We start from the raw sequence: 22,984 nt of genomic DNA, 5'->3' as shown, positions 1-22,984 counted from the left end.
TCCAACTAACCAGCAGATGGCGTCTGCAAGTCACCTATACCCCTGAAGTCGGTTCTCCCCAACTCTGTCTCTGTGGTGTGTGGGGAAATGATTTTTGTGGGGTTCAGTTGGTGAACTCAGTTTGGGTTTGTCGTTGGAGCTGTCTGCCCTGAAAGTGGTGTGTGTGTCTGGGTGGTTGGGGAGGCAGGACCGCTTTAATATTCAAACCTTCCAGGTGTTCCCGGAGATTCAAGGCTGTTGCAAGAGTCTAAGCCTTCATTTCAGTTTTGCCCCAGATTTTCTCTGTCGCTGACCCACAAACCTGGGTTGTCTAAGGGTGCCCCCCTTCTCAGCTGTGATCTTCCAGGACCTCTGCTAAGGGGTGGCTGTCCTAGGTCACTAGCGTGCGTCATCCCTCAGGGGAGGCCCCGGGCTGCTGGGCTGTGCAGGGTTGCTCTCTGCCTGATGCAAAGATTAGCCTATAATTCTTGACTGGTGTGAGTTCTGAATGAAAGGCAGGTAGTAGAGCTGGGCCCCACCCCTTTCCTCTTAGAAAAGATAGACACCTTAGGGGGAGGTCATTAGCATTTCAATGGTCTCTCTCTGCCTGTGCCACACCTCTGTCTGTGTCACAGAACTGGGAACTGAAAATGGCCGAGGCTTTCTCCACTGAGTCAAAAAAGGAACAGAGCTAGTCCAAGGCGACCCCCCAGCTCTCCCAAGTCAGTTGTCACCCAGAAAGCTTCTCTCTGGCACCACGAGGCTTTGTAGCTTGGGCTGTGGGTGTGGGGTCTCCCAGTTTGGATCTGCAGTTCTTACAGGTTTTATGCTGTGATCTCGGGCAAACCTCCAATTCAGGTTAGTGTATGATGAGTGGATGGTCATGTCTGTCCCCCTGAAATTATTCCGGATTATTTACTAGTTGTTTCTGTTTTTTTTTAGTTGTTCCAGGGGGACTACTTAGCTTCCACTCCTCTGTATGCCGCCATTTTGGATCTTCCTTCACAGTCCCACTTTTGATGAGAGCCAATCAGAATGTCTGGATATGTAAGTGCAGCTGGTGGGCTCTGTGGCCTGGTGGGCTGCAACATCTGCTTCAGGGAGAACAAACCAAATGAGCCCCATACTCAAAAGTCAGACATTTTAAAAAAGCAAAGCCAAATTTCACTGGTTTCCAATAGGTGAAAACTTAGGATTGTCCTTAGATATTATAGATTATTTTTCATATTATGTACTCCTTATCACAAAGCTTAGTATTAACTTACCTAAACTTTAATGAGGGTGATGATGATATAATAAAGTATTAGCTTTTCTCTAAGACCTCAACTATGAAGGGGTATAATATTGAAAATATCCATGTTCAAAAGATCATTTCTTTCCTAATCTCTGTGTTAGGAAGCTGGAGCTGAGAATAATGAAGGGAAATTTACCTCTAAGGAAAAAAGTGACCATAAAAAGTTTCCTTCTTTAGAATCTTGTCCAAATCTTTTAGTGAAATTTTAGGCAAGTTATCTTTAGATAGGCCCTGAGAAATATGTCATCACCTTTCTACATGGATAAATCAAAGCCTATAGCACAAAAGTGGAAATATTTCAGAGGAATGATGGCGATAAAGTAAAGTGATGAATTTTTCTGTATAAAAAAGCAGAAGGATTTAACATTTTTTTCTCCCTCTCATGTAGAAGTAAGGAAGTTTAGCATTTGCTAATAAACCTCAGAGCCTTACCTGGGTTGTTTTTTTCTTGATGTTTTCTCAACAGCACTAAACTTTGCCAATTCTATCAACTCTTCCCTTCTTCCAGAAAGTCCCAGATGAGTTCTTAAACCTCCTGGTTCCAAGTGTAAGCAAGGTGTCCTCCTTGGGCATGATAGTCATTTTCTACTCAAAGCTGCAGTGAGAACTGTTAAGCTGATAATTATTTCTTCTGTGTTGCTCTGGCTTACTTAGTTTGCTTCCTAGAATGATACTTTTTCTGATATATAATTAAACCAGGTTCTTCCTTTGAAGAACATTGTCTCTCTGAACCATGAACAAAAAAAGTCTGGGGGTTAGCAGCCCTTTAAATATATTTTTGTAGTACCATTCTTTTAGGAATTGGGAATTTGTTAAGGAGACAAAAATTTTTGTTTTGTTTCCAAGTCCCAGATGGAGTTCCTATATGCTGAACACAAATAGCAGAGATCAAAAAATCGATGGGCCTTTGCGGCTGGAGCACCATCCATCTCTACACAACTAGATATGCCTGGCTTGAGCTTTATAATAGATTTTTATTTGCTAAGTCTAGCTGTAAGAGAGTAGAGGATGATGAATATATGTCAGTTAAAATTGAGAAATGTAGTTGCTTTTTTTTTTTTTTTTTTTTTAAGAAAACCATTCTTGCAGACCACTGGGATTGATTTAAATTATTATATTCATGCAAACATAAAACTAGGTATAACTCTATACTGAAGTGCTTACACAGCCATAAAAACACAGAATAAACATTTGTTTAGAGAATGTATACAAATTAAATACAAAGAAACTGAAAACTAATGAAATTCAAAACTTGCTGAATTAATTAGCCACTTGCCAGATAAACATGGTTCTGGCTATAACTGCAGAGGTTCTTTTGAATTTGGATACAGCTACTTCAAACCACAGGGAAGAATCAATTCTTTTTTTATTTGAAAATCCTTTGTTCATATAAGATGTCATTTGGTCTTCACCTGTTGCACACCCACCATTTATCATCATTTATGTATTACAGCCAGTTCCCTTTCTTGTTGCCAAAAGGCAAACAAATGTAGACACTGAAATCATTTGGCAGGTTTCAGGGTTAAGGTATTACCCAAAATGATCCAGAATATGTTTTTATTACTTTTTAAAATCATTATGGAAGTGGACATCAAAATTAAATAGTCTCTAAAGCATAGATCTCAAGAACATTCTTCAGTTTGAAAAATACTGCATTTGTCAAGTGAAAGATAATATGGCATAATCCTTACTGTCCAAAAATCTATGGTCTAATTAGGGAAAAAGGACATAAATATTTAATAAAGACAGTGAAAAGTGCCATCAGAGAGGTACAACTTAATTACTATGAAAGCTCAGATGAAGAAATTATTTCCAGCATTGATTTGACCATGTAAGAAAGGACATATTTAGATGAAAAGGGCATGTTGGCAGAGGAGTCAACGTGAGTCAAGACACAGTGGTGGGAAGGTGGAAGGTTTTTATGTAAGAGAGAGTATTTCTGTGTGTGTGGCTGGGGAGAGGGTAGGTGGGTGGAGGGAAGGCACAGTTTGGGAGAACAAAAATGAAATGTTTTGAACACCAGGATAAAGAGTTCGCAACTTATATATACATAAATACAATGTATTTTGTTTCAGGTATTTTGAAGTGAGACTTGAGATGGATGAAATCTTTTGTGTAAGTCAGTTATCTTCCACAATGCTGTAATTTCATTTCAACTCTTTTTCCAGTGCCTGCTATATTATCTCTCAATGTGTGCTTTACTTAGAGTACAACCACTCTATCAATACAAGGTTCATTGTGAATGATCAAAAAATGATCTAAGAATGTTGCTTAGAACTGAAGAATGAACATCTTTTGTCCAGGTTGAGTAATAATTTATATTGACCAACTATGTATGCTGAATTAACTTATTCCATTAAAGTGTAAAACGAAGACTGGTCGATAAGCGTAATTATTAGATTGATAAATAGTCTCGATTATTTCTGCTGTCTGTAGACTCTTGAGACACCTCACATGTGAATTACTGCAGGACAAATCTGCCTCTAAAGGTGTTAGTGGGTTTATGAACTTATTTCAAACTTGATACCTTCATATGATGATGTTCAAAAATGGCTTGAGTTAAAAAACTGTTTCAAACTCTCTTCTGCTCTAATTCCTGTTATGACAATAGTCCAGCTATTTCAGCTAATGGAATAGTCCTTAGGAAGGAACAACACCACTGGTGGACAATGGCACCACTGGGTGTAGAGATTCCAAACATTATCATGATTAATCCTATTGACACTTAGTGAGTCTACAATGTCCAACAACCAGGACACTGAAAAGATTTCAGAATTCCTGGCTTGGACATGACTGCTTGAGAGGACTGTGACAAATTACATCAGCATAAATCACCACAATTTATCACACTCCAACAAAGCTGCACACTCATGGTCTTGATTTGCTTAATAAAATATCTGTCACATCTGTTGCACCAGAATGTTAAGGTGAGAACAGGACTGACTTATCCATTAGTCACAGGAGGTGCAGTGCCTAGGGCCCACAATATTTTCTGGGACTCACGAAAAGGTTTTCTTTTAAAATCAAAAGGAAAAAAAAATAACTTTTAAGTTGAAGAAACTACATATGTTTTGGTTTGCTAAAGCTGCGGGAATGCAATATACCAGAAGTTGGTCGGTGTTTAACAATGGGCAATTACTAATTTATAAGTCACAATTCTCAGGCTGTGAAAATGTCCAAATTAAGGCATCAAGAAGAGGATACCTTTTCTGAAGAAAGGCTGCTGGCATTCAGGGTTCCTGTGTCACATGGAAAGGCACATGGTGCCTTCTGCTGTTCCTTCTCTTCTGGGTTCTGGTCTCAATGGCTCTCTCTGCTCCTGTGGATCCTTCTTGCTTCTCTGGGTGTTTCTCACCTCTCTGCTCTCTCTGTGTTGCTTTTATCCTCTCATAAAAGGCTCCAGTAATGGATTAAGACCTATCTTGAATTGGGTGGATCACATCCCAATTGAAACAACCTAACCAAAGTTCCCACCCACCATAGGTCTGCCCCCACAAGAATGGATTAAAAGAACATGACCTTTTCTGGGGTGCATAGCAGATTCAAACCAGCACAACATAAATAACACTAATATAGTTGTCATTGTACCAACACAATTAAAACATAATTTAAGTTTCTTTGTTGGAAGTTATAATGCATTAAATAATGCACTAAAGTTAGACTGCAGCCTGGGATAAAGAGAGCTATTTGGGGGCTTAAGAATATAATTTCCTTTCTTTGTTCTTGAGGATTTGGGATATTAAAAGCGGTGTGGTCCCAGGGGAGTGAATCTCCCTGGCAACGTGGAATATGACTCCCGGGGAGGAATGTAGACCTGGCATCGTGGGACGGAGAACATCTTCTTGACCAAAAGGGGGATGTGAAAGGAAATGAAATAAGCTTCAGTGGCAGGGAGATTCCAAAAGGAGCCGAGAGGTCACTCTGGTGGGCACTCTTACGCACACTTTAGACAACCCTTTTTAGGTTCTAAAGAATTGGGGTAGCTCGTGGTGGATACCTGAAACTATCAAACTACAACCCAGAACCCATGAATCTCGAAGACAGTTATATAAAAATGTAGCTTATGAGGGGTGACAATGGGATTGGGAAAGCCATAAGGACCACACTCCACTTTGTCTAGTTTATGGATGGATGAGTAGAAAAATAGGGGAAGGAAACAAACAGACAAAGGTACCCAGTGTTCTTTTTTACTTCAATTGCTCTTTTTCACTCTAATTATTATTCTTGTTATTTTTGTGTGTGTGCTAATGAAGGTGTCAGGGATTGATTTGGGTGATGAATGTACAACTATGTAATGGTACTGTGAACAATCAAAAGTGCGATTTGTTTTGTATGACTGCATGGTATGTGAATATATCTCAATAAAATGAAGATTAAAAAAAAGAAATAAATGGTGTTTTGCAAAAAAAATAAAAAATAAAAAAAAATAAAAGCGGTGTGGTAAGTCCCTTCGGTGCGCCCCGGTCGGAGAGCCTTGTCGCCGCGATTTCAATTCTTCTCGGGGGATCTCGGAGGAGAATCCATTCGTCACTTTTGGGGCTCCTAGAAGCCTTTTCCTCCTCACCACAGCTCGGCTCCTCACTAACTCTCGGATTCGAAGCTCCGCGCCTCTGCTCCCCGGCAACACGGCGGGCGGGCGGAAGAGGCGTGGCCAGCGTGCCTGCGCACGCGCGCGAGTGTCCACCACCCCGCGGGGAGACGTGAGGTTCTTCTCGCTGCCGGGCGGGGGCACCCGCGCCGCGTGGACCGCCACCCTCCCCGCCCTCCTACCCGCCGATTGGTGGGTTGGCAGTTCCAGGGGCAGGGATTGGAGGACCTGCCGCCACTTCCTCCAATGGAAGCAAGACAGGGACGGGCCCGGTGGTGGAAGCAGTATGGCGTGGAGACAGCTGAAAGTGAGTTTACCCAAAAGTGGTGCAGCAAATGGTGTTCTCGCGGATGCGAGGAGGAGTCGGGTTTCGCGAGTGGGGCGCAGGAGTGGGGCTCGCCGGTGGGGGCGAGGTATGGGCGAAAGGTGGCTCCAAGAACCTGGGCCCCTTTGGGAATTTGTGTGGCTGTGGGACACCTGCAGATGCTGGTGCGTGTGCATTTTCGTGTATACTGGTGATGGTGTGTGTAAACGAGCACGTGCTTGTCTGGGTCAAAACCGATCTGTGTGTCAGTGCATGGTTCAAATTTTTGTTGAGCTTGGCACTCAGTAAACACCTGACCAGCTAACATTGTGTGCTGGATGCAACGTGGAATAAAATTAGAATAAAACATGGTCCCACTCCTAGACAAAGTTTTGTTAGGGCAGAGCTCTGTGTGAGCTGTTCATGGCTGTATACGGAGGGCCTGGCACATTACTAGGTTTCACATATTTGTTGGTTGATGTAAGGGGCCCTCCTCCAATCTACTGAAGCAGAATTGAAGGGAGAGAGTGAAGACGTGATCTACATGAACAATTAGGAGTGATCCTTAAAGTCAAATCGAATCTTTCGCTTCCTTGTTTAGGAAGCAAAACCCGTATCATTCATCTGGCAAAGACCTTCAAACGCTCCAAGCACTGCACCACCCTTGACCGATTTTCTGAAATGGTGCACACTTCTTTAGTAAAGTTCTGTACAAAACAGGATAGTTATCCCTCAGTTTACAAGGAAATTGCATTCCTGGAAAAGTCAACATATATGAAAACCATGTGGGAGAGCATTTGTATTTATGTGTTGAAATATAGCTAGGCTCTAGGCTCAGATAATTTTGAACAGATTTTTTTTAACCTACATAAATGTCGGTGAGACATTCAAAACTCGTACAGAACATGGGACAGTTCACCTGCCAGACTGCTTCAGGCATGGCAGGATGTCTGACCTTCACAGATTTCTGTCCAGTAAATCATGAGCACTCCCCCATTACTGTGACCAGTAGAAGTGCCTGCTGAGTGCTCCCTAGGGGGCAGTACTGCCTCTCTTGAAAACCTCTGGTGTGGAGTCCTAAGGAAGGCCTCCAAGGGCAGGCAGAAGTGTGTCAGCAGAAGTGTACATATGGCCTGTGACTCTAGAGGTCAGTGTGTAAGCAAAACTAGGCATGGAGGAGATCAGTGTTAGCAGAGGGCTGGGGACATGGGTTCATATGACACATCATTCTGTCCTCTGTGCATTTGTGAAAAGGGCTCAGAGAGTGTGCTGCTGCATGGCCTTGAGAGGCCCCTAATGGTCTCTCTTTTTCAGAAGCGGGTCCAGGATGCCGTGTTCATCCTGGGGGGCGGAGGACTTCTCTTCACCTCCTACCTGACAGCCGTTGGCGATGAGCATTTCTACTCCCAACACTTGATGCCGGCCCTGCAGGGGCTGCTGGACCCAGAGTCAGCCCACACGCTGGCCGTTCGCTTCACCTCCCTGGGGCTCCTGCCTCGAGCCACATTTCAGGACTCTGAAATGCTGGTAGGTGCTCTTGGAACACCCTTCATTTACTCAGCTGTGGCTGATCATTTTGAAACCAAAGCCCCAAGTTAGCAGTGGGAATCTGGGGTTCAGTCCTATCTAACACTTATATAGGGCTTACTGTGTTAGGCAGTACTCTTTCATTCTCATGATGACTCCAAGAGGTAGTTCCTACTATCATCCCCATCTATAGATGAGGAAAGAGATACCGGGTAGTACAGTGACTTGGCCAAAGTCACACAGCCGGGAAATGGCAGAGCCAGGATTCAAACCCATCAAGTCTGGCTCCGGCATCTGTGCCCTTGGCCACTGTTCTGCCTCATGGAGGTCTCAGATACCTTGGTCTTCCCCTCTGCTAAACAGGGAAGCATGCCAGATTCATTAAACATCTAATGGGATGTGGGTATGTCTAGCCAAGCCCTTTGAGGAAACCCAAAGCATACCAACCCCCGTCCCAGTCTCATGTGGTCATCCATTCAACAGATACTTGTAGAGGCCCTACCATGTGTCCATTATTGTTCTGCATTCTGGGGTTACTGCAGCAAGCAAAATAGAAGAATCCACTGCCTTGTGTAAGCCTTGGCGGTTTCCTTTTGAGAGACTTCTTACCAAATGGGGTGCATCAGAAAGATGTGAGCATGAAGAAAACACACACAGGAAACACTCAGAACTCTTTGGGGAAGGGTCATGATTATAAATTCTCTGCAAGTTTTACCTGACTTACATACTTAAATACTGAAAGGCACTACAGGATTGGGAAAACTATTGTTTTCTTTAAGTCTTCATCCCAGACTGTTAGTTTGAAAGCCCTGGAACCCAGAAGGCTGGGATGTAGAGATGAGGTGACTTGGGAAGGAAGCCTGGTTTATGGCTGGGGGTGGTACAAACCTGTGCCCATGCAAGCACAGTCAAAGGGGAGAGCGAGTGTGGCCTTTGGGCCATTGTCCTAAACATTCCTGTGTGGACCACACTTTCAGCAGCTCACTATTTAGGATGTGGTCCAAAACTCCTTAACCTGACAGCTGGGACCCTTGATAATCTCACTCCATCGAAACTTTGCAGTTTTAGCCCTCCATTGTTCCTTTAAATCCTTAGTTCTCAACTCTGGCTGTGTGTTAGAATCACTGAATGACTTTTGGAATACACAGATTTTCCAGACCAATTTAACCCTACTCTCTGGGAGTGAGACCTGAACACTCATCAGGGGATTCTGATGTGCAGCCAGGCCTGAACCATGGCCCATGAGAAGGATCCCTGAGATGCTGTGCACATTCTCACCATCAGGTTTCTATTTTTGTCATTCTCCTTTCCTGAAGTGTCCTTTCTATCTCCTGTTTCCAGGATCAGACAGTGCCCATCTGTTCCGGTTTGCTAATGCTGCCATCATGCAAAAGACCAGAAATGGATTGGCTTTTATAAAGAGGGTTTATTTGGTTACAAACTTACAGTCTGAAGGCCATGAAAGTGTCCAAATTAAAGCATCAACACAAGTATACCTTCAGCTAAGGAAGGCCAGTGGTGTCCGGAAAACCTCTGTTAGCTGGGAAAGCACATGGCTGGTGTCTGCCCCAGGGTTCTGGTTTCAAAATGGCTTTCTCCCAGGACATTTCTCTCTAGGTGTCCGGGGTGTTCTTTTAGTTTCACCCAGGCAAACTCTGGACTAGCAAAAGTCTACTTTCAATGACCATCTCCAAAACGTCTCTCTTGGCTACAGCAGCGAGCCCCTTCTGTCTGAGCTTTTATAGGGCTCCAGTGATTTAATTAAGACCCACACTGAATGGGCGGAGGCCACACCTCCATGGAAATAATCTAATCAAAGGTATTACCCACAGTTGGGTGGGTCACAGCTCCATGGAAACAGCCTAATCCAAAGATTCCAACCTAATCAACACTAATGTCTATCCCCACAAGATTTCATTAAAAAACATGGCATTTTGGGGGACATAATACATCCAAACTGGCACACCATCCTTGGAGACCCTTGCTGGTCCTCTCAGAGATTTTCCTGGCCACATCAGCTAACAGTGCAATTACTGGCTTTGAGACATCTCTTGATTTCTTTCAAATCTTTTAAAAGTATTTGTCTTGCTGCTAGATTTGTTGGCTCTCTCAGGGCTGGAATACCGAATTACTTAGGAGTCAGCTAGACCTGTCAGTACTAGGCCTCAGTCACTCTAATACTAGAGAACTATCTGCAATTTGCCCCGTGGCTGACAGGGAAGTGCCTGCCTCTAGCCATGGCCTGTTTCTGGAGCCCAGCGATCAGGGCTGCCCGGCTGAGCCCCTTCCTTCCTCCAGTTCTCTGTGGGAATTGGAGCTGGGGCTGGCATATTAAGCTGATGAAAGGGTTTTTCTGCTTGACACTCCCTGGTTTCAGAGGAGTACATCTAGGGGGTGACACATCAACTCACTCCTCTCTCCTACTGAGTATGGTGTATGAAAAGGTGCAAATTCACAACGACCTGCCCAGCTTCTGCTCAAACCATGGTGTAAACATAGTACACAGTGTCTCCCTCCACCCCACCCCCCTTGATGATGGTAAAGCGTAGCCGTTTTCAAACTTGAGTGGCCATCAGAATCACCTGGGGAGTACTGTGTGGCGCCCCATGTCCTCCGAAGTTTCTGAATCTAGTCTGGGGCTGGGCCCTGGTATCTGATGTTTAACCAGCCTCTCCCCCTACCCTACCCACCCTGGTACTTCTGATGTAGCTGTGCGGAGACCACAACTTCAGGAATACTGCAATAGCCTTTTATTTTTTATTTTTTCAAGGCAGTAACAATTTAATGAGGCAAACAGAAACATAACTAGTTGCAAATATATAGAAATAAAATTCATAAATATTACATAATTAAGTTTTCCCACTTTTTATTAATGTAATCCTCAAGAAGATACACTTTTTTTTTTATTTACACATACTTGATATCCATCAAACACACACTTCCCCTTGTGCCTTTATACCCCAACCCCTGATGATCTCTAAAGACTATCTATCTTTGCAGATTTGCTATTTCTAGGCATCTCTTGTAATTGGCATCATACAATATTTGTCCTTGTGTGTCTTGCTTATTTCACTGAGTATAATGTTTTCAAAGTTCTTCTATTCCTCTTTTATAACTTCAAATGCTACACACATCATATACCTTAAATATTATGGTTTTTCAACCAGGCAAACAGAAAGCACTGGTGCAATAGCCTTTTGTACCTCTAACTTTGTCTTCCTCTCCCCAGGAGGTCAGAGTCCTGGGCCATAAATTCCGAAATCCAATAGGAATTGCTGCAGGATTTGACAAGCATGGGGAAGCTGTGGATGGACTTTATAAGATGGGCTTTGGTTTTGTTGAGATAGGAAGCGTTACCCCGAAACCTCAGGAAGGAAACCCCAGACCCAGAGTCTTCCGCCTCCCCGAGGACCACGCCATCATTAACAGGTAGGCGAGCTGCTCAGGGCTTAGCAGGGGCCATCACCTGACAGCAGGGCTCCAGGTTCTCAGGGATGTAAGATCTGCCTCTTTTTTTTTCCACCTCTGTCCTGTAACGTGGATATTTTTCCATCATTTGAAATGTTTAGAAACCTTGTTGAGCACAGAAGACGTGCCAGGCATATTTTCCCACACCAGCTTTGGAAAGCAGGCTTTATTTTTTCACTGAAGCTCAGAGAGCTAAATAATTTAGCCACCATCACAGAGATGATAAGTGAGAGAGCTTGGATATGGACTTAGGCTCCTTTGACTTCAGAGCCTGTGCTGTTTCCACATCATTACTTGGCTGTGCTAGCCCAGCACTGTCCAACAGAAATACGATGCAAGCCCCATATGTAATTTTAAATTTTCAAGTAGAGCCGCATTAACAAATGAAAGGAAATATTTGAGATGAATTTTAATAACATACTTTATTTAACCTAATATATAGTAGTTTTATCATTTTAACATGCAGTCAATATAGATAATTATTAATGAGCTGTTTTATCTTTTTTCTCTTGAAATCCGGTGTGCATTTTGCTTATAGCACCTCTCAGTTTAGACTGGCTGAATTTCAAGTGCTCAGTAGCCACGTGTGGCTAGTGGCTGTCTTGTTGGACAGCATAGCTCCTAACTTATTAAATAGGAAAATTAAAAAATCAACATATACCACTGTTCTTAGTAAACTCCTTTTGGATTGAATAAAATCCTTCTCTTTGTAATCCTAGAGCAAATTTTAATATAGCAAGTCCAGAAAGTGAAGAAATTCCTACTTTTTGGTAACAGAATTTAGAAGAGCCTCCTTGGGCAGATTTTGATAGGCATCTTTGGGGCAATCAATGGCCTTTGGGAAACTGAATACTGGTAAGTTTATTTAGCTGCACTTCCTGCCTTATTGTGCTTCAGGGAAATTTTCAGGCCTTAGAGAGCAGGTTATTAATCTTTTTCCTGCATTACAGGCTGGGATTGATATCTTCAGAATTGGCCAAGCAAAATACATTTGATTATGTTTTGGCTGCCAGAAATAGCTGCAGATACCAGGGTGGTCTTGGTAGTGCCCATAGATGGGCAGTGGCCTGAGATGAGGTAGCCCGTGCTGTCATCACTTGCTGTGTTGGCCTCCTTGCTCTGTGTGGTGCCTGCACATAGCAGGTGCTCAGGAAACGTGTGACCAGAACGTGTGACCAGGTGTGTTCATTTAGACCCAAGGGGATGGCCACCAGGGAGCTTCTGGAAACACCTCCTCCTCCCTCCCTTTTTGTTTGATGTTTGTGTCATGAATGGATGAGTGAATGGGGGTGGGTATTCACTCATGGTATCTGTTGAGCTGCAGATAACAAAGACCCGACTAAAAGTGGCTGAAGCAGTAGGCGTTTATTGTTATTTTCTCCTCGTTCCAGGTGAATTAGGCAGTTTCAGGATTGGTTGAGCTGCACAGCCATGTCAAGGCTCTGGGTCAGCTTTCCTGGGCCTTTCCTTCTTGTTTGCAGGATGGCTACCCCAGCGGCAGGCATTATGTCCTCACATGTGGACATCCGAGCGCAGAAAGGGCAAAGGAAGCCTGTGTATTGGGAGGGAGGGGGAGGTGTTTCCAGAGGCTCCCCAGTGGACGGCCCCTTGGGTCTAAGTGAACACACCTGGTCGCACCTTCAGGCTTCAGCTGCCAGCAAGGCTGGGAAAGGAGTAATTGGCATTTTTGCCCTAGATCAGGGGAAGTGGGTTCCCAGGAAGAAGGGAAATGGTCATTGGTCTGCCACAAACAGTGGGGCTGGGAATACAGGGATGAATAGACAGACAAGTTCCCTGCCTTCCTGGAGTGTCCAGTGACAATAATAGAGAAATAAGACACACCCTCGCTCTCAAGAACTTATAGCATAGTCGGGGAACTTCAGCACGTCCACACATCCAGAACCAGGGAAAAGATAGATATAAAGCCCTGTATGAAGGCCAAGGGTGGAGGGAACTTTACGGGAGGAGGAGAGGGAGCATTTGAGCCAGGCCAGGAAGAATGGAAGCTTTGAATAAGCAGAAAGAATGGGGAAATGGAGGGAAGGCTGAGTTCCAGGAGGGGTATTTGGAGGGGGAAAAGCATGGTGAGTGGTGGTGTTCGCTTGTGTTGAGTAGCACATGTTGGGTAAGGAGTAGACGCTGGAGCTGGACAGATCTGGGGCAGTTGCTGTGGAGTCAGGGCCATTTCCAAATGCTAGTTGGCTGGGCAGGTGGTTTGCAAATTTTAATTCTTCCCTTTTTGTTTGATGCTGGTTTAGCACATTCTATAGGAGCCTTGAGTGTTTAGACCTTGGAATTCTAAGAACTCACTCAGATTTTCTTTCATTTTCCTCTTAATTTCTTCAAGTGATAAGTATACAGTGGAAATGCCCTTGGAGCTGTCTTACCTTGTTCTTTGCCTTCTGGCTGAGAGGCTCTCACCTTGCCCCTCCTCTATGCAGATATGGATTTAACAGCCATGGACTCTCAGTGGTGGAACACAGGTTACGGGCCAGACAGCAGAAGCAGACCAAGCTCACAGAAGGTAAAGTGGGCATGCTTCATTTATTGAATGAAAGGGACTTTCTTCATTTATTGAAAAGAAATGTGGGATGAACATCGGGAATGTTCTTAATAAAATAAACATGGATGAGCAATGGAAAAAAAAAACACTAAGAAACTTGCAGAGGAATTTTCCTGGTTCCACCACACCTTCCAAGATTTTAGTTGTATTTCTCAATTTAGTGAGGACTACGATGTTTCTGCCTCATTATATAACTTAGGTTTATATAACCGGGGAGCTTGGATGTAAGAAAAACAAAGTGGCTTGCCTCTGATCATATAGGTAGCTAAGATTTGAGCAGGACTTGAGCTCCATCTTCCTACTTCCTGCAAGAAAATTAAAATTATTCATAATCCTCCCTGCTTACAGATAATGATTTTTGACATTTGGGAAAATATCCTTTAAGATTTTTTTTTTTTTTTTTTTTTTTTGCACATACATATAAATTACCCTAGAGCTTTATTTTATTTTTTTTTAATGCAATTTTATTGAGATATATTCACACACCAACAAACCATCTCAAGTATACAATCAAAAGCCCCGTTGGCTTTTTTTTTTTTTTTTTTAAATCATCATTTTATTGAGATATATTCACATACCACGCAGTCATACAAAACAAATCGTACTTTCGATTGTTTACAGTACCATTACATACTTGTACATTCATCACCTAAATCAATCCCTGACACCTTCATTAGCACACACACAAAAATAACAAGAATAATAATTAGAGTGAAAAAGAGCAATTGAAGTAAAAAAGAACACTGGGTACCTTTGTCTGTTTCCTTCCTTCCCCTATTTTTCTACTCATCCATCCATAAACTAGACAAAGTGGAGTGTGGTCCTTATGGCTTTCCTAATCCCATTGACACCCCTCATAAGCTACATTTTTATACAACTGTCTTCGAGATTCATGGGTTCTGGGTTGTAGTTTGATAGTTTCAGGTATCCACCACCAGCTACCCCAATTCTTTAGAACCTAAAAAGGGTTGTCTAAAGTGTGCGTAAGAGTGCCCACCAGAGTGACCTCTCGGCTCGTTTTGGAATCTCTCTGCCACTGAAGCTTATTTCATTTCCTTTCACATCCCCCTTTTGGTCAAGAAGATGTTCTCCGTCCCACGATGCCGGGTCTACATTCCTCCCCGGGAGTCATATTCCACGTTGCCAGGGAGATTCACTCCCCTGGGTGTCTGATCCCACGTAGGGGGGAGGGCATTGATTTCACCTTTCAAGTTGGCTTAGCCAGAGAGAGAGGGCCACATCTGAGCAACAAAGAGGCATTCAGGAGGAGACTCTTAGGCACAAATCTAGGGAGGCCTAGCCTCTCCTTTGCAGCAACCGTCTTCCCAAGGGTAAAACTTATGGTAGAGGGCTCAACCCATCAAACCACCAGTCCCCTATGTCTGTGGTCATGTTAGCAACCATGGAGGTGGGGTAGGCGAATACCCCTGCATTCTCCACAGGCTCCTCAAGGGGGCACTACATCATTTTTTTTTCCTTGTTTTTCTTTCTTTCTTTCTTCTTTTTTTTTTTTTAACTTTCCCTTCTTTTTTAAATCAACTGTATGAAAAAAAAGTTAAAAAGAAAACAAACATACAATAAAAGAACATTTCAAAGAGACCATAACAAGGGAGTAAGAAAAAGACGACTAACCTAAGATAACTGCTTAACTTCCAACATGTTCCTACTTTACCCCAAGAAAGTTACATAATATAGCAACCTTTCTGTGAACTTGTTCCTACTATATCCATCAGAAATTAACAGACCATAGTCATTTCTGGGCATCCCCAGAACGTTAAATAGCTTATCTGTTCTTCTTGGAATATTGTTCCCCCTTCCTTAATTGCTCTCTACTGCTAGTTCCCCTACATTCTACATTATAAACCATTTGTTTTACATTTTTCAAAGTTCACATTAGTGGTAGCATATAATATTTCTCTTTTTATGCCTGGCTTATTTCACTCAGCATTATGTCTTCAAGGTTCATCCATGTTGTCATATGTTTCACAAGATCGTTCCTTCTTACTGCCGCGTAGTATTCCATCGTGTGTATATACCACATTTTATTTATCCACTCATCTGTTGAAGGACATTTGGGTTGTTTCCATCTCTTGGCAATTGTGAATAATGCTGCTATGAACACTGGCGTGCAGATATCTGTTCGTGTCACTGCTTTCCGATCTTCCGGGTATATACCGAGAAGTGCAATCGCTGGATCGAATGGTAGCTCTATATCTAGTTTTCTAAGGAACTGCCAGACTGACTTCCAGAGTGGCTGAACCATTATACAGTCCCACCAACAATGAATAAGAGTTCCAATTACTCCACATCCCCTCCAGCATTTGTAGTTTCCTGTTTGTTTAATGGCAGCCATTCTAACCGGTGTTAGATGGTATCTCATTGTGGTCTTAATTTGCATCTCTCTAATAGCTAGTGAAGCTGAACATTTTTTCATGTGTTTCTTGGCCATTTGTATTTCCTCTTCAGAGAACTGTCTTTTCATATCTTTTGCCCATTTTATAATTGGGCTGTCTGTACTATTGTCATTGAGTTGTAGGATTTCTTTGTATATGCAAGATATCAGTCTTTTGTCAGATACATGGTTTCCAAAAATTTTTTTCCCATTGAGTTGGCTGCCTCTTTACCTTTTTGAGAAATTCCTTTGAGGTGCAGAAACTTCTAAGCTTGAGGAGTTCCCATTTATCTATTTTCTCTTTTTGTTGCTTGTGCTTTGGGGTGTAAAGTCTAGGAAGTGGCCGCCTAATACAAGGTCTTGAAGATGTTTTCCTACATTATCTTCTAGGAGTTTTATGGTACTTTCTTTATATTGAGATCTTTGGTCCATTTTGAGTTAATTTTTGTGTAGGGGGTGAGGTAGGGGTCCTCTTTCATTCTTTTGGATATGGATATCCAACTCTCCCAGCCCCATTTGTTGAAAAGACCATTATGACTCAGTTCAGTGACTTTGGGGGCCTTATCAAAGATCAGTCGGCCATAGATCTGAGGGTCTATCTCTGAATTCTCAATTCGATTCCATTGATCTATATGTCTATCTTTGTGCCAGTACCATGCTGTTTTGGCAACTGTGGCTTTATAATATGCTTCAAAGTCAGGGAGTGTAAGTCCTCCCACTTCGTTTTTCTTTTTTAGAGTGTCTTTAGCAATTCGAGGCATCTTCCCTTTCCAAATAAATTTGATAACTAGCTTTTCCAAGTCTGCAAAGTAGGTTGTTGGAATTTTGATTGGGATTGCATTGAATCTGTAGATGAGTTTGGGTAGAATTGACATCTTAATGACATTTAGCCTTCCTATCCATGAACATGGAATATTTTTCCATCTTTTAAGGTCCCCTTCTATTTCTTTTAGTAGAGTTATGTAGTTTTCTTTGTATAGGTCTTTTACATCTTTGGTTAAGTTTATTCCTAGGTACTTGATTTTTTTAGTTGCTATTGAAAATGGTATCTTTTTCTTGAGTGTCTCTTCAGTTTGTTCATTTCTAGCATATAGAAACATTACTGACTTATGTGCATTAATCTTGTATCCCGCTACTTTGCTAAATTTGTTTATTAGCTCTAGTAGCTGTATCGTCGATTTCTCAGGGTTTTCTAGATATAAGATCATATCGTCTGCAAACAATGACAGTTTTACTTCTTCTTTTCCAATTTGGATGCCTTTTATTTCTTTGTCTTGCCAGATTTCCCTGGCTAGCACTTCCAGCACAATGTTGAATAACAGTGGTGACAGCGGGCATCCTTGTCTTGTTCCTGATCTTAGAGGGAAGGCTTTCAGTCTCTCACCATTGAGTACTATGCTGGCTGTGGGTTTTTCATATATGCTCTTTATCATGTTGAGGAAGTTTCCTTCAATATCCTTCAAGATTTGTTCCTGAAACAGCATGCAGCTTTGATGGCCCCCTTTGGAGACACTGATGTTTCCTCTCTGTGGCTTTCCACTTTGCAGTCTAAGGATGCATCCAGTGGTTGTAATGCTGTGTCGTCCTGACCATATCTTCCCTGGCGCCCAGGGATTGTGTGCGAGCAGCGGCCCAGTAGGAATCATTTTCCTCTTTGGGCCCCTCTGGAATTCCATCCAGAAAATTTTAGTCCTGTTGGATGTCCTGATGGCCAGATGAGGAAAACATGGATATCAGGTTCATTATAGGAAGTGAAGCTGAAAGGGCTGAGGCAGTTAGCAGTTTCAGATTTGAGGAGGAGGAAGTGACCTCATTTTGGAAATCCCAGGCTTTGGGACCCTGCTACAGACCTTCCATTTGGAGAATTTGATGCTCATAATATGACTTCCATGGTTGTGACACTCTCCTGCCTTCTTGCCTTCCTTTTATTCGTTTATTTGTCCATGGTGCTTCTTGTGCCAGCTTTATCCCCCGTTCTCCCTTGCCCACTCCCTCTCCCTGGCATTAGTGTTCACTGGAGAGAAACGGAATCCTGTGGCAGTGCTAGGCACGCACGTGTTGATCCGGGCAGATGGTCCAGCAGCTGGAGGCCTTGATGACACTTGATCCCTTCTTGCTAGCACTGTGCCAAGATAAATGAGTTGACAAAAGCTTTGGTGCCCTTTGGGGATAGAGTAATTCAGTCTGTCTAACTGCAAAATCTTACAGTTTGGTCAGATGTCTACTAATAAAAGATCTGTTAGCTACATGAAAGCAGTGCTGTCTTTCAAGCCAGTTTACCTGTGTGGAAAAGAATTAAAACTTACAAATGAGTTTGGTTTGATGGATGCTAGAGTCGTGAAGCTTGGAGACCTTGTTACATAAGGCTGTGTCTAATTGGGCTCTGAACACCTCCTGCCTCCTGGAAATTTGCTACACAAATCTTATTTACTTTCAAGCTGATAATGAAAAGGATGATTCTCCACTCAGGGTGTGAGAGGATGGTTAGCAGTGCTAGCTATCATTCTTTGATCCTGCCTGACTGACACGTTTTGTGAGTTAAATTGGGTGTTCCTGGTCTGTTCTCAACCATCAGATGGAAAAAAGCAGCCAGTGCCATTGAACTTTGCAGATAGGATAGCGTCTTTGGAGAAATAAAGTACATAAAACCCTTGGTTTTCACACATATGTTTTTCACACATACGTTTCTGAAAAATGTGTGTTTTTTTTGAGAGTCCAAAATGCAAGTTGAGTCATTATGGATCTTTAGGCAAGGTGGCTGTATTATTTACTGTGGAAACTGACACACTTTTGTGTGACATACTTTTGAGCTGGTAAGAATGATGTGCAATATAGAAAACCCTTTTTAAATTCTAACAAAGTGGAATAGCTAGCAGTAACTACCTGAAACTTTCAAACTACAACCCAGAACCCTTGAATCTTGAAGACAATTGTATAACAATGTAGCTTATGAGGGGTGACAATGTGATTGGGAAGGCCATATGGACCACACTCCCCTTTGTCCAGTGTATGGATGGATGAATAGAAAAACGGGGGCAAAAAAAACTAAAAAGTACCCAATGTTCTTTTTTACCTTAACTGTTCTTTTTTACTTTAATTTTTATTCTTATTACTTTTGTGTGTGTGGTAATGAAAATGTTCAAAAATTAATTTTGTTGATGGATGCACAACTATATAATGGTACTGTTAACAACTGATTATACGCTTTGTGTGACTGTATGGTATGTGAATACATCTCAATAAAATTGAATTAAAAAAAAAAAAAAAGAATGATGTGCAGGCTCCAGGGCCAATCAGGGCTGTTCCGGGAGCACCGGGATATAGGCTTCCCTTAGTTATAAAGGGGAGTCCAATGTTGAGAACCAGAAGTATTACCAAATATTTAATTATACCTTCACATTGTAGACATGATAATTGAAAATATTCTTTAGTATTTTATGCATAGTCCTTTGTTTTTTCATCGCAATTGCACACCTGGTTTCTCAACTCCAAACCAACAAGCATCCCTTGAGATTAAATAGTTGCCGCTTCCGACCTGTTGATTTCTGTCTGTTTCTAGGTTGTACCTTTTCTTCTATTTCCATTAAGTATTTGCATTCTTAATTTCTCCATTTTCCATTAAATTTTAAAAATCAGGAAGGACAGAATGCGGTAAAACACCCCAGTAGTTGCCCAGACAAAGATGGTGGACTGTTTCCCGGCTGACAGGCAGCAGCACCCCGCCCCGGTTCATAGCATTTGTCCGCTGATGTAGGAACCGTCCGGATTGGAGGTGGAAGGCCTCCAGATGTTGCCCAGGTAATGGTGTGTGGAGACAAAACCTGACCAGTGATATTTGTAGATGGGCTGCCCCTGGGAGTAAACCTGGGGAAGAATAAGACCTCGGTGGACGCGGCTGCGGACTACGTGGAGGGAGTTCGAGTCCTTGGCCCCTTGGCTGACTACCTGGTGGTGAACGTGTCCAGTCCCAACACTGCTGGGCTGCGGAGCCTTCAGGGAAAGGCAGAACTGCGCTGCCTGCTGACCAAGGTGGGTAATTACACCTCTGCTCCACCAGCCTGTCCTGCTCACACCTTATTCTCCAGAGCGAAGCTGCAGCTTCACCCTCTAGAGCTGACCTTAGCTCCTGAACCAGTTGAGACCTTGCTATACTGTCCGCAGCTCCTCTGAGTCTCTCACAGCACTGATTATATGCAATAATAATCAGTGTTCAGTTCTCTGTTCTTCAGGTTAAAGGCTAAGTTCCATGAGAGTAGGGACCGTGTCTCTCATTTACCACTCTGTTCCCAGCACCCAGCTCTCTGAATGAACTGAACAGTTGAATTGAATGACTTCTCATCACCGTTACTTGTGACAGTATTCCCTTGTTATCTCTTTCAGGGACAAACGTCTAAATAAACCTCAATATGCCAACGCCAATGGTAATACTAGGGATTCAGCCTCAGGGGCACCTAGGTTCAAAGAACTGAATCAGAGCCATCCTGAAGGGGGTCCCTTGCATAACTGAGGGCTTTGTTTCCTGGAGAGGAGAAATCGTTTGCACTTTACTTTGATAGCTCGTATGAAAACACACTAATCTGTGGCTGCGGGTCACAGTTGCAGCGCTGAGCTGTGGTCTGGGGGGTCCCAGTGTCTGGTGATGTGTCGCTGTAGGTGCTGCAGGAGAGGGACGCCCTAAAGGGTGTGCACAAGCCAGCCGTGCTGGTGAAGATCGCCCCCGACCTCACAGCGCAGGACAAGAAGGACATCGCCGGTGTGGTGAGGGAGGTACGGGTCGGACCCCGCCCGAGGGATGCTTCTCGTTGTCTGTACTGTTGGCCAGCCAGGGGAGCTCCAAGTGGCAGCCTTGTGACTTCCTTTTTGATGTTGAGGGCTGGTTGTGTGTCTGTCACAGTGTAACCAATCGTATAGTAGAAAGTGAAGGCTTGAATTAGTGTTTGAAGGAACCGTTTTCTCGAGCTTCTCTCCTGTTCTCTTTCCTCGTCTGCATCCAGCAAGGACAGTAAGGCTTGTGCTTGCATCCTTGGCCAAACTCAGTCGGAACTGGAACATTCTCTTTCTCCCTCTCTTCGGCCTCTGTCTGAATGCCAGGTCTCTGTGCCACAGGGGAGTAGTGGAGCCCAACAGTTCTGGGTGCCAGTCTTGGTCCCAGCACTGATGACCTGGAGGCTGTGGCGAGACCCCAGGAAATGGGTTGTTGTGAGTGTTGCACCATATCCCAGTGGAACATTATGGGGAGTCGAGATGTGAGGCTGCTCTTGCTAAACTGAGGCTCATTCTGTATACTTGGGTCAAGAACTTAGTGAGATCTGGTATAGTTTTTGCTTACAGGGGCTTTGGGCATGGGCACCTGGCTTGGCTGCTGCTGTGATGCCCCAGGAAACTTCTCTGAGACCTTCAGTGCCATGGCTGCTGCCAGCCCACGAGCATCCTGTTTCTCTGTCTCGTTCTGCAGCTGGGCATTGATGGGCTGATCGTCACGAACACCACAGTGAGTCGCCCTGCCAGCCTCCAGGGCCCACTGCGCTCCGAAATAGGAGGACTGAGTGGGGAACCCCTCCGGGATCTGTCAACTCAGACCGTCCGGGAGATGTATGCACTCACCCAAGGCAAGGAGTCCCGTGTCTGTCTCCAGATCTGTGGGTGGCCAGGGCTGCAATCTTGGCTCCCTAAACAGCTGCATCCAGCCAGAAGCCACAGGGGCGAAGGCGGCGCGAGCTCCTGGCACTCACCTGGTCTTCCCTTTGTCACAGTGTTGCCTGTGCCTCCCTGCAGGCAGAGTCCCCATCATCGGAGTTGGCGGCATCAGCAGCGGGCAGCATGTACTGGAGAAGATCCGGGCGGGGGCCTCCCTGGTGCAGCTGTACACGGCTCTCACCTACCAGGGGCCGCCGCTGGTGGGCCGAGTCAAACGGGAGCTGGAGGCTCTTTTAAAGTGAGTTGGGCCATGTGTGGCTTGAAAGAGGAGATTTTTAATGTATCAATTCAGAATCACCCAAATCTAGGGATGTTGAGTCATCCTTCTCTCTCTTTACTTCTCATTCTAAAAGGATTTGAGGGATTTGCTCTGAACCCCAGGGGAAAGTTACTCTGTGCTATTCCTTTGACAAGGAACAAAGAGTGGCAAAAAATTTTAAATGATGGTGTCTACAAGACACAGTTGTCTGTTTATTCAAGAGAGAGGGGCCCTAGGCATCCTGGCAGTATTCCTGTTAATCCAGTACCATTGGCTCCATGCCAGAAAGCAGGCAGTACTGAAAAGCGATTCCCTTCCTGATCTGAAGACCTGGGCAGATATCTCTTGAGGTGCCCGGATGGAGACCGTGTAGAGGGCCTGAGATGTGCTGGGATGGGGCAGTGTGTTTGCAAAGCTCATAGAACGGAGTGGACGTGGGCTTCCCTTAAGAGTAGAACCCACCCTGCGTCACTGGCTGAATTGCTTTTGTTTATTTTCCAGAGAGCAGGGATTTAGCAGAGTCACAGACGCCATTGGCGCAGATCATCGCAGGTGAGGACGCTGTCGGTGGGAAGCCCAAGCCGGTGACCTTCCCCCTAAGCCAGATGGGCCTCTGTGGCTCGGAGGTAACCAGAGGTGCTGCCTGGGGCCGGATCCCCCAGATCCCCAGATCCCTTCCTCGGCGGCCTGGCCGGACAGTGCAAGACGACTGTGAGGGTCACCAGAGCAGCAGACGGCATCTTCAGGCACTCGGTCAGACCCCAACCCAAAGTCATGATTCTTTCCTGATTCAAATCCCAGGATCCTTAATACCGTGTGGACCTTCGATATTTTGGGGAAATCGTGGAAAAAATAAAGCCATTTAAAGCCTGAATTTAATCCCCAGCCTTTTCTGGAGGGCCCCTGGCTTCAC

The 22,984-nt window shown here is 44.0% G+C and overlaps 1 protein-coding gene and 1 long non-coding RNA gene across 2 annotated transcripts; both read left to right on the top strand.

The window, feature by feature from the left end:
- The first annotated feature begins 860 nt into the window (after positions 1-860).
- Positions 861-3,646, top strand: LOC119518833. Its single transcript, XR_005213854.1, has 2 exons — positions 861-1,026; positions 3,349-3,646. It is a non-coding gene; the product is annotated as an uncharacterized LOC119518833 (long non-coding RNA).
- Positions 3,647-6,117: 2,471 nt separating this feature from the next.
- DHODH (dihydroorotate dehydrogenase (quinone)) lies at positions 6,118-22,945 on the top strand. The gene is made up of 9 exons (XM_037816252.1): positions 6,118-6,168; positions 7,480-7,692; positions 10,922-11,121; positions 13,602-13,684; positions 19,957-20,144; positions 20,769-20,882; positions 21,571-21,724; positions 21,891-22,050; positions 22,573-22,945. Exons 1-9 carry the CDS (start codon positions 6,148-6,150, stop codon positions 22,625-22,627), a joined length of 1,188 nt encoding a protein of 395 aa, XP_037672180.1. The 5' UTR covers positions 6,118-6,147; the 3' UTR covers positions 22,628-22,945.
- The last annotated feature ends 39 nt before the right edge of the window (positions 22,946-22,984 follow it).

The sequence above is a fragment of the Choloepus didactylus genome, chromosome 22 (genome assembly GCF_015220235.1).
Source record: "Choloepus didactylus isolate mChoDid1 chromosome 22, mChoDid1.pri, whole genome shotgun sequence".
Lineage (NCBI taxonomy): Eukaryota > Metazoa > Chordata > Mammalia > Pilosa > Megalonychidae > Choloepus > Choloepus didactylus.
This window is presented reverse-complemented; position numbering and strand designations above follow the sequence as displayed.

Excerpts from the sequence above, each read along its gene's own strand:
- DHODH (XM_037816252.1), top strand. The coding sequence starts at position 6,148 with ATGGCGTGGAGACAGCTGAAA. Across the intron at positions 21,725-21,890 it reads GATGTATGCACTCACCCAAG|GCAGAGTCCCCATCATCGGA; the intron begins GCAAGGAGTCCC and ends GCCTCCCTGCAG. Across the intron at positions 22,051-22,572 it reads GAGCTGGAGGCTCTTTTAAA|AGAGCAGGGATTTAGCAGAG; the intron begins GTGAGTTGGGCC and ends TTTATTTTCCAG.